At 29.3% G+C, this 12,449-nt stretch overlaps 1 protein-coding gene across 1 annotated transcript in view; it reads right to left on the reverse strand.

The window, feature by feature from the left end:
• Positions 1-2,312: 2,312 nt before the first annotated feature.
• LOC111636934 overlaps positions 2,313-12,449 on the reverse strand; it is a 20,552-nt gene continuing 10,415 nt past the window's right edge. The window contains exons 2-4 of the mRNA XM_023382321.1: positions 11,358-11,517; positions 8,456-8,640; positions 2,313-2,459 (exon numbers count right to left, since the gene is read on the reverse strand). Coding sequence (XP_023238089.1) covers positions 2,328-2,459; positions 8,456-8,640; positions 11,358-11,517 — 477 coding nt within the window. The 3' untranslated portion in view covers positions 2,313-2,327. The remainder of the gene's footprint in view (positions 2,460-8,455; positions 8,641-11,357; positions 11,518-12,449) is intronic.

Raw genomic sequence — 12,449 nt, forward strand, 5'->3', positions numbered from 1 at the left:
CCGATTAATCGGTTTCGATAATCGGCCAATTTTACATTTTGGTATTTTTGTTAGAATGTTACGTACAATGCTAGTAATAAAAACTAATAAATTTCTGTTATATATTTATTATTTATTACATGACAAACTGAATATTAAAAAAAATTTACTAATCAAATTATTCCTTTTATCGATTCATATTATAAGTATAATATAACGTATATTATAAAGTTTAAACTTTACATAAGAAAAAGTATTGAATAGCTAAGAAGAAAAATTAAATTTTTATTTGTTTTATAAGTTTAAAGTTTAAACATATAAAACAAATAAAAATTTAATATTTAAACTTTAAAACCCTTAAATTGTAATGCAAAAATATGAGAATTTCATCATTTTCAGGGCATAACCTATTTTTTGCCGGCTCATAAATGTTACCTCCAGTGCTGAAATTTATCAATCAGCATCTTTCAATGGAAGATGCTGAGGCAGTTAAATATTTCATAGATATTTTGCTCAAATTAGGAAAAAGTTTTTTTGAACTTTTCCACTACAAAAATATGTCACTATGTTTTTGTTTAAGGGATAAATGTAAATATGTTTCTAATTCTTGATCGAAACGTTTGTTCGCCTCGTTTTTTTAAACACGCTATTCTTCATTCTTTTGTTTACCAGAAGCTAATTCATCAAATAAATCAGAAAAACTTAGAAATTCACCTCCATCTTGATCACTCCAGAAGTAGAAGCTTCAAAATTTATTTCTTATTGAGATTTCCTCTACCATATTTTCTTTTTGAAATTTCATTTTGAATTTAATAACAATGACAAGCATAAAGACTTGTATTCTATATATGCTGAAAAATTTTTTTATTGGATTTTCTAGTTCTTCTGTTGTGGTATTAATGCCACTAAAGGAACTACTGATCTTTGCTGTTGATAAGAATAATTTCAAAGTTTCTATTGTGGGAATTATTGAAGATGAAGTGGCTTCCCGTTTGTTGGCTTTCCACAGTAATTTCTTTGAATTGTTTTACAAGTAGAATAATGTTTTCAACGAGAGACCACTGATATGGGCTCAACGTAGGAATTTTATTATCTATAGCATATCTGACAAGGGCCTTTTGCTGTTCCAACATGTAGTATGTAGAATTCCAGCGAGTAGGAACATCTTGAATTAATTTGTGTTTCTTCAAACCTAACTTTTCTTGCAAATCTTCCAATTTGATTACAGCTACAGCAGAATGATTAAAATGTGTGACAATATTTCTATTAACTGTGATTATAGTTTTCACATCCTGTTTAGAAAATATGCATTCGTTTAGTGTCAGCTGCAGCGTATGTATAAAGCATGATAATGCTTCTAAGTTGCAATTCCTAATTCCAGCTACCAGATTTGCTGCAGAATTTCTTAGTACTAAGAATATCTTATCACTTGTCAACTTATACTGTTCAAAAACAATTTTTAACTGTTCACTGATTCGTGTAGCTGTGTGGGAACTTTCAAAGGAAACAATTTGCAAAACAGCTCTTTCCTGCTGAAAATCATCCTTCAACCAGTGGGCTGTTACACTTAAAGAAGGAGAATTGTTTGTAGTTGCTGTCCAAATATCAGCGGTTAAAGAAATATATTTTGTTTCTGTTAAACACAGAAATACTTCAGCTTTTTAAACAATGTCGAAGTTTCCATGCATCAACAATTAAGTTTTGAGATTTATTTTAGAAACAAAGGAAGAGATTGTTGATTTTGCGAGGATATTGGATAGTCTCTTGTTTACCTGACCCAAGGGAGATGGAAATACCAGATGGAGAAAAATAGGTTTTTTCCACATTATAATTAACTGTATAATTAACTCCGGGATCTCACACTATTAATGCAATAAATTATTAACACTAATCGGCCGATTAATCGGTATCGGCCGATAATGCATGGCCGATTAATCGGTAATCGGCCATTTTGCTTATCGGTGCATCCTTACTTATTACTGCAAATTATCACTGCAAATTATCACTGTAATAAGATAAAGAAATTGATGCAGCTTATCACTGCAATTTCCTTATCTTATTACTCATCTCAAAAGTCAATTAATTTCTTTTCCTTCCTCTTCATCCAGGCCATTTGTTGAGACCAACACTATTCTAAATAGATGTGGAAATTGTGTTATCAACAATGAAGTCTCCATATTTATTACAAAACTAAGGATATAGAAGGAGTCTAAATGTCCTCATAAAAGATTAAATTATGGATTATAAAACTTTGAATTCTTTATGTAAATAAAATATATATGTCAGAGTATACAGTTGCATAACTTCAAACTCATGTAATAAAAAGAACTCCCTGTGACTAAAATAAGTTATTTATAAAATACAAAAAGACTTACACACATTGTTGGTATACCATTTTCTTTTTTATATAATCTTAACAACTGCACAAATGTACAGATTGAATTGTGAAGTCCTTGAATATCACAAGCAAGAAGTCTTATCTGAAATAATATGAGTATTGCATTAAATCAATTTTATTAACAACAAATCAACATTAAATTAATAAATAAATAGGCACACTGATTTATTTTGAAAACTCATTAATAGTATAATTTTTCTACTCTATTATGTCACAGATTATTGAAGTGAGTAAAATATTTTCTAATGTAAATGGATGAATAGAATTAATATGCCAAATGACTACCAGATTAAATCGGGATACTTCTCTGCATTTATTTAAGTCATTTGGCATATTACTAATATATCGGGTTTTCAGATGTCTGTGTATGTATGAATAGAAGACTATTCAAAAAACTCTGCCTTTTTTGTGTTGTTTAGTTTTTAAACTTGTAATATTTTAATATGTATTATCCTAAATTTTTAAATATTTTTAAAATATTATCTACTAGATATAATTTAAGTCATTCTGAATAGTACAAACACACTGCTTCTATTTGTGTCACCTGAGATTTCCATATAAACTACAAAAATGTCATAATTCTATAACTATTACAAATATCAGTGTGACTTTACAAATATAACCAAATGATTGCCTAAATAATCAGGCTATAATTGTGCTAATTTAATGATTAATACTAAGTAATTTGCTACTAGAGAAAGACATTAGGTGCCATCTCTTACCTAAATTAATAGTTATAATTTTAATAATTTATTAAATAATTTAGAACCATCTGGAAGAAAAAACTTGAGCTTGAACCTGCAACCTCCACTTGCTGTGTGGAACACTTACCAGTTGCACCACCCAGACCCTGAACAAGCCTTTGCTTCCAGATGAACCCATATCGGAATTTGTGATGTTTGATAGACTTTACAAATGTAAAGTTTTATTTCTTTCATGTATAATCTAACTAAGAATTTGAACTTATAACTGTCTTTTTTTGTTAATATAATCAAATCAATTTAATCACAAAAATATATTCACAAGTACATTCAATAAAAATATAAATTCTTCTTCTTCAGGCAAAGAATAATTGAAAAAACCAAACAACAGTTTTTTTTTAATTTATAAAAAATTATAAAATCAATCACTAATAGAGGGTTATTTTTTTCAACCTCAACTGACCCAGAATTAAAAAACAAGAATGAAGAAAAAAACCACTTTATTTGTGGAAGGTACAGTACAGTAGAACCCCAGTTAACGAACGTAATCCATTCCATGAGTCCGTTCGTTAACCAAAGCAATTTTTCCCATAGAAATTAATGCAAATACAATTAATCCATTCTAACCGTCAGTATTTTTGTAATTTTATTTGTAAAATGGGTTTTCTTTAATGAAAATATAGGAAAACATGCTCACAAACAGTCAATCTAGGTTAAATTTTCGGAAAAGGGGAAAAATTTGACGGGTATAAAAACATCACATACGATCGTTAAAGTTCTAAAATGACAGATAGCAGAAACAATATGCTAAATTATGAGTGAAAGTCTTATAGGTTTATCAACAATCTCTGATCAGAGTTGACGAACAGGTGTCAAATAAACGCCTCGGAACAAACCTTTCTTGTGACCTGATCTGGTTTCGGTTTTTACCTGGAGACAAAGAAGTAAACAATCGGGAAGTGAGGAATGGGACGCAGGACTAATCGTAAGGTGAGATTCAAGGAAGAAATACTATAAAAACCCCAAATCTCAAGGTCAAAATGCAGTTTTCCTAAAAATTCTATGACAATTAATCTGTATCGTCTTCATCTGGATTAAGCCTAAAGTCGTGCCCCTAAAATTTGTGTTGTGTCTTGCAGACACTCCAGTCATTGCAGCTCTGTCACCTACCATCACTTCTGTGACTAAGCGAACCCATCTCGTCCGCTCTGGGGCTACGACTTATCAGCTTGCACTATCATAGAACCAGCGATACGCCACTCCTCAGTGCCAAGAGAAAATACTGTAGATAAGCCATTTCCAACTACCTCAAATATGTAAGCATCTTCCCATTGTAATAAACGATTTTTACTGTAAAATACTTGTCATCTTTGTCTCCTTTGCCACCACCAATGTACGAATGGACCCTAGATCATTACCAACACACGATTAACTGATTTTCCCTAAAAGTCGGCAAGCTTACAAATTTGACACAAAAAAGCCATTAAGTTCGTTATCTGAATTTTGTTTGTTATCCAAGACAAAATTTTTGCAAAATAAAAGTTTGTTAACCGATTTGGTCATTAACCAGGACGTTCGTTAACTGAGGTTCCACTGTAGTTACAGCCTCCATCTATTTGTCCACATAACTGCCTTGTAGATTCAGGCAGACATCATACAATGACACCAGCTTTTGTATACCCATGTTGAAGAGCACTGCCACCAGGCCATTCAGCCAATCTTTAACACTGTCAGTCAGCAGTATATAGTGTGGACCTTGAAATTTGAGGAAACTTCTCAATGAGCTCAGAAATTGTGAACCGATGCCTTTCTTGCACCAACTGCTCCACTTTGTCCACCAAATCGTCGGTCATCATACACTTCTTCCCTTGACTGCTCTCATCATGAACTTTGTCATGTCCTTCTTTGAATTTCCTGCACCATTCACACACACATCTGTAGCTCATGAAGTTCTTACCATACACATTATACATCCTTCAATGAATTTCACCTCCATTCAACTCTTTGGCCATCAAATTACCGCTCATACTTCATAGTTGGTGGGAGACTGGATTGGTGGCATGTTTACTGCGGAGTAGCAAATGTCTAAAATAACTTGGCACAATGTCAAGTCGTGAAGGACTACACTACTCACTAGGTGTACACTCTGTCCCTGTCTCACATGCTTCCAATTTTTTCATGCATTAGTCATGATTGAAAAAAAAATAATAATCCTCGTATTTTATTTTGATTTATTCAAATTCAAATGTATGGACACCTAAAGACAGTTATACCTTTAATTCTTACTTGTAAAGTTTGGTATGCTTTGTCATATTTTTAAGTATACAGTGGGTAATCAATTAACAAACAGTTTGGACTATGAACAAATTTGATAACAAACACTTTCACGAAATATTTTTATGTTCAGACAACGAACACCTCACAGAACAAGCACAAGAAGCAGCAAAGTAAAATAATGAATACTGATTGGTTTTCCCTCGTCTTTGGGCAACAATTCAAAACTTTTTGGAGCGCGGGAGATGTCAATATTGACGCTCAACCCAGTATATACTGATCAGATAGTATTCCTCTAAACTTCGAAACTCTCCCTTGTAATTCCAGCCTGTTATTTTTCTGACAGAAACAATTCTTTTATAGTATTCGCGAGACTGTCAGGCGGACACTCGTTAAGTTTGGCGTCAGATTTTATTTTCGAAAGGTGAGAGTATAATAGTAAGGGTAGAGAGTGGACAGAAGATGTCTGATTTTGCTGGGCAGTATGGCTTGAACAGGTCTACAGTAGGCTGCATGTCAATCTTATCTAAGAAAGATACAGTATAATCAGAAAGACTCAAAAGCTAAAAGAGTAACAAAAATCACATCTCAGAAATAAAGAGCATTAAGAGCTCATAATGGAACCTGAAACGGATCTGACGACAGAAGAACGCCAAGAACTCTTGAATGAAGAAAACCAGCAAGACATGTTTTCTTCTGAAAAAGAGGATTAATGCCGATATCTGCTATTAAAGATCTTTCGAAAAAGTGGGAAGATGTCAGAACAATGGTCTTAGAATGGCATCCAAACCAGGTTGCAGTTAATAGGCTTAAGGATCTCTACAATTACAATGATATTAATTACTTCTGAAAAATCCTGATGAAGGGAAAAAGGCAATTGACATTGGACAGATTCTTTAACTCCCACAAACAGAAAAAATATGACTAATAAAAATGCAAGACTGCATATATATATATGTATTTTTACTATTACATATAAATAAACGTAGTAAGAAAGTATATATTTTTTATTTTTTGGAGTTTCCAGAATGAATTAATCAAATTACCATAAAAACCTATGGTAAATCGATAATCGGTTAATGAACAATTCAGATAGCAAACAAAGTCTTGGAATGAATTATGTTCGTTAACTGATCACCCATTGTATATTTAATAAATATATATTTTGTTTTTAAAATGTTTTATTATTGTAATGTATTGTATATTAATGTATTTTAGTACATTGATTTTATAGTCCTTTTTTTTTCTAGTCTTCATTTTGATTGTTTTATACATTTCTATTGTTTTTCATGTAATGCATATCATTATTGTTGTTTTTTGCTAATCTTTAAGGGTCTTTATCAGGGCAATTCATTCTTGTCCATTGAACTTTAATTTTAATTTAATTAATCTAATTAAAATTCCAATTAAAATACAATCTTTAATAGAAAATCAGTAACAATTTTCATCAAATTTATTTCCTGGTTTTAAAAATTTCATAATTTAAACTGTCTTCAAACATAACACAATGAAATAAAATAAAATTAAGCTGGAAATACTGTAACATGCCAATTTATCTATTTTAAAAACGCAGAAACTTTATTTGACTAATCATTCAATTTTATTTAGTTTCATTCTATTTTAAATCAATATATTTTTATATTTTATGTATTAATTAAATGTAGAAAAATAATTCAAATCATTATTTTTTTACATTTAATTTCTATCTAGCATTTTAGTTAATTAATGTACATAATTCTGTATATCTTGTATTTTGTTCCATATTTCAAATATTCAATATTCTAAATCTTAACACTGAAGACATTAAACTATAAAATTCACAAAAGCACTTAGTTATTAAACCAAAATTTTATTTTATTTTGTTGTGTAATGCTTGAATATAATTCAAGTTTGTGTTATAATTTACTGGCATGACTAAAATATAATATATTTCACACAAAGATTATTTTATTTACTTATGCAAATATTCTAAAGTTGTCATTTAATTCAATACATTGACTAAAAGAATAAAGCAAAGGCTAAGCAGTTAAAAGTTTGTTATTGCTTAGTCTTTGTTCAAAAACTTGCTAAATTACATTGATCATTTTTCTCCAAATAAAAAAAAAACTGTTCTTTGTTCATTTTATTCAAAGAAAAATTTCTTTAAATGGATAACAATAAGCTAAGTACTAAAAACTATTTGAAAATTTAAATTTTAAAAACAGTAGAGAGATACAGGTGCTCCCCTACTTAAGAACAGGTTAGGTTCCTGATGTTTTGTCAAAGACAAGATGTTCATAAGTTGAAAATGAATCTAGAAAGTAAATCTGTACACCACTGAATAACCGTGTATTGTTAGTGTTTGGTCCTTCATTGCATTATACTTAATAGAATACAATATGCTCATTTACCCATGTTTGAAACACTTGCTACTGCTTAGTAGCAGGTGTTTCAAATAGTTTTTCTCACCTAACACACTTAGTTTTATAATGTCAAGTTTAATTTCCACAGTAATAAGACAAACTTCTTCCATTTATTGCCACTAGATTTACCATTATGTTTTAGATGCATTTTTGAAGCACTAATCATAAAAGTTTACAAACAATAAAAAAAAATACCATTACTCCAATATTACCAACTTTGATGAAATGTCAGAATTCACACAAAAACAAAAACTGATGATATACAATAGAAATAAATCCACATTTATTATTTATTACTAGCTAAATAACAACTTCAACACCATCCCATAACCAGCAAGAGAACTTTGGAATTTGTGCAAAATTTAAGTTGTAAAGTCTGAAAGTTTGTAAGAAGTTCCTGTATAATGAAGCCACAATAAAATAGTGGCAAGTAGTAATGTCTAAATAAACATAAATCACCAAATAATCAAAATTTCTGAGTAAAAGAAATATTTAAACTTCTAACATAAAATAAGACAATCATTCAATATATTATGATTCAATACAACACGTTTATTTAATAATAGTACCTGAAATAATTTTTGAGATTGTAATATTTATTATGTTAGAAGACTTGTGTAAGATATGCAAAAGTTTCTTCAAACCAAGATATTAAATTAATTTCTGCTCAATAGTCATAAAAAACTATTACTGATACTAACCTGCTCGGATGAAATAACAATTCTGTAACTTTCAGGTCTAGTAAATATAGAAGAATTAATGTGACAGATGACTTTTTCTGCCAAACAGTCTGTTGGAAGAAAACTTTCAACATTTAATTTGTAACCAATTTCTTCTACATCCACTATAAAAGTCTTCCATAGATCTAAAACTTCTTTTATTGATGCTATAATGTAAAATATTTTTAATGAATGAATTTTTTTAAAGTAAGATGCTATATTTAATGACTTTTTCAATCAACTTGTCAACTTTTTAAAATTATTATTATTTATTATTCAAATAAATATAATTAAACGATAAAGTTAATACAAATTAATCCAGAATACAATTATTTTAAATAAGTTTGGTCAATGTCTTTATAAAATATTACAAAATAATAGTAATATTTATAAAATTACTTTATATTTTGTAATATTACAATCAAAATTCAAAGTTTGTCAAAATATTTCAGAAGTTTCATTACATCAAAATTGATTATATACAGAAATCTGACCTTATAAAGATAATCCTCAACTTTTGGACATAGCATATTCCTAAAAATATGTAAAAATATCAAAAATCCAAAATTCAAGCACTATCATTTCACATTTATAAAAAGGATTTGATTTCCAGAAAACCACAAAAAAAACCCTATAAAATCTCCTATTGATATAAAAAAATTTTAGTTTCTTACAGAGAATAGCAAATTAGAAATCATTACAGTGGTACTTTGTACTTCAAACGACTAACTTTGTATGCATCAGAGTTCAAATACTAAATTCCAGCAAAAAATTCACCTTGGAGTTCAAACGATGCTTTAAAGTGAACAGTGCATGCAGTGAAAAAATGTATTCAAAGCATAAATGCAATCTTCAAGTCATCTCTCACTCTAGCATCACACTCATATGTTTTCGGTGCTTTTTTGCTTTATTTTTGACATATTTTGTTATATATACACTGCATGTTATTTGCCAATTTTTAATAATTCTTCCTGCAATTTTTCTTTGCCAACTGGTTATGTTTTGTATCCTTTAAAAAGTTATGTTCAGGAAATTTGAACTAAACCATATTTGACATGTTTGAAGTTTAGGAACATCTTTGTACACATTATGCAGTACAAATTTGTGCAGTGTTATATCCTTTTCAAAACTCATGAAGTACAATGTGGTGCTGATATGTTTTTTATTTAAAGATCTTTCAACTTGATTTTACACAAACAAAATGTGAAGTAAAAAGTTTAAAATAAGCTTCTAAACAAAGAATACAATCGCACATTAGCAACAATGCGTTAAATTTGAAAACCATTATAATTAAATTACACATGTACTTTAAGTAACTACAGCTGTTAAAAATATGCAAAATTTTTCTGTTCAACCCCAACATATTTATGTATTTTATTTATTGTTTTTGTGTTTTAATTTATTATTAGAGCATTTAATTGTGTTATTTTTACCTTAAATTATATATATATTTGCTGTTTTAAGTTTATCAAAATGGACATTGTTTAGGGTCTGGAAACAGATTAATTCGCTTTCCATATTTCTAATGGGAAAAATCAAGACGGAGTTCAAACAGTCTCTGTAATAAACAAAATACAAAGTACTAGGTACCACTATATTTACAATATAGAAACTAAATAAAAACACATACAAATTATCTTTCTTTTCTCTATAATTCTTACAAGTTTGAGAATTTCAATACAGCACTTCTAACATCCAAAGGTTTTCAATGATGATGATATTACAATTTTATTCACTTATCATTACAAATGCATTTCAGAACAATGTATAATTTCATTCCCTCTGCAGTGCTAATCCTAAACAAAAATCAGTATTTTACATATCATCACTGTTCTGATTTCTATACAATGATTACATCATTACTTACAGTTTAAAAAAGTTCTGACAATTCTAATATATCAACATCATATACCACAAAAAATTGTTAACAAATCTCTCCTGTATCACTACTTTACATTATTAAACATTACTCCAATATTTTATTATTACATAATTAAAATAACACTTAATTATTTTACTTCATAATGATACTTCTTTTTACTTACTATTTTTACTTGGTTAGAAGTGCTGCATTAAAATTCTCAAACTTACTTGTAAAGATTACAGAGAAAATATAGATACAATTACAGAATCCCTTATCTGTATAACATAAAAATTAATTTGTTTCAGTAATTTCTGATGTTACCAAAACCAAACCTAACAGAAAGTATCACTTCTTGATAATTCAAACATTTTATTTGTTAAATCCATCCAATGAACAAAGTGATAAATAAATACAAATACACTGCACTAACCTTGTATAGATTTACAGATAATATTTAGAATGTAACACTAATGTTTTTGACTCATTTCTAGGGTCTTCTTCAGGTGTTCTATAAATTTTTCTGGTGCAATATGAGTTTAGTTCTGATTTTTAAATGTTCCAGTCTCCAATGCTTCTATCTTCAAAATTTATTTTTTTTAATTTCAAAATTTAAATCTCCAAAAGATGTGCACCTATTATATATGGCAGGCATTTGGAGATTTAAATTTTGAAATTTTAAAAAACAAATTTTGAAGCTAGAAGCATTGGAGACTGGAATGTCTAAAAATCAGAACTAAACTCATATTGCATCAGAAAAATTTATAGAACACCTGAAGAATACCCTAGAAATGGGTCGAAAATGTTAGTGTTACATTCTAAATATTATCTGCAAAGCTATACAAGGTTAGTGTGACGTATTTGTATTTTATTTGTTGGATAAAAGTATACAAAAGTGCAAATTTGATGTACAAAATGCAAGTTGAAGTTATCAAAATATAGTATATGAAAGAGCAAATTGACCCAAGAACAAATGTCTGAAAGTCGAGGGTTACCCATGATAAAAATCAAAAACCAACTTACCATTATCTGGGCTATGAATAACATTGACAGTTATGTCATCTGATAATATAAAATTGTCATCTTTTGTTTGAATAATTTTCTGCGGCAAAGGCCATAAAAGATGTAACTGTCCATCTGTGATAATTGGCAATGGCATGGTCGCATTAGATAATTTGGAGACCTGAAATAAATTTATATAATAAAGTTATTTTTCCTTATTATATTTATTATTTCTTTAAACTTATTTTATAAAAAATATTAGAATATTCAAATCAAAATTATTATAAAATATTTAAACAAATTTTTATGGCTATTTTAATATTAAATATTACTTTATTATGTAACTAGCAGACCCCGCCACACGTTGTTGTGGCTCAAAATGTATCTATTATAAATGTATAACACTTCCCCCATGGGGGGAAATTTTTCAAAAAATCCCTTTGTGTACATTTTCTTGATGTACCCTATTAAAATGCAATCAAAAACGCAAAAAACCGCATCTGAAATAGTATAATAGAAGCCAAGTTCTTCACGGTAAGCCTTAATCCTGTCCTTCTCCCCTGTGGGGGGGGAATATCGAAAAATCCCTTTGTAGTGTGTATTCTGTTGACGTACCCTATAAAAACGCAATCAAAAACGCAAAAAACTGCATCTAAAATAGTATAAATAGAGGCAGAGTTCTTTATAGTAAGACTTAATCCTGTCCATCTCCTGGGGGGGGGATTTCGACATGTATATTATATAAAAACATGTGCATATTACAATGCAGCGTTGTGTCAAAATTTCAAAGGAATTGGTAGGAACAAACAAACATTACATTTTTATTTATATAGATAGATAGAAGATGATCTGCTTTAGTTATTTTCACAGAAAAGCATAATGCCTCACAGAAAAGTAAACTTAGGGTGTCATACTCGTAGCGCCATCTGTTGGACATAAAAGCCTTAACCTAGATTATATATTTTAATTTATATGAATGTTTAATGGAATAATATACAGCCTATGTCCACCCTGAGGTTCTATTCTAAATATTGATGAAAGAATTTTTGAAATCAGATGAGTAGTTTCGGAGATTACCTGCTGCAAACAAACTTACATACATACATACATACA

This window comes from Centruroides sculpturatus, unplaced genomic scaffold, assembly GCF_000671375.1.
Source record: "Centruroides sculpturatus isolate CEXI.00-Female unplaced genomic scaffold, Cexi_2.0 scaffold128, whole genome shotgun sequence".
In the NCBI taxonomy this organism is placed as follows: domain Eukaryota; kingdom Metazoa; phylum Arthropoda; class Arachnida; order Scorpiones; family Buthidae; genus Centruroides; species Centruroides sculpturatus.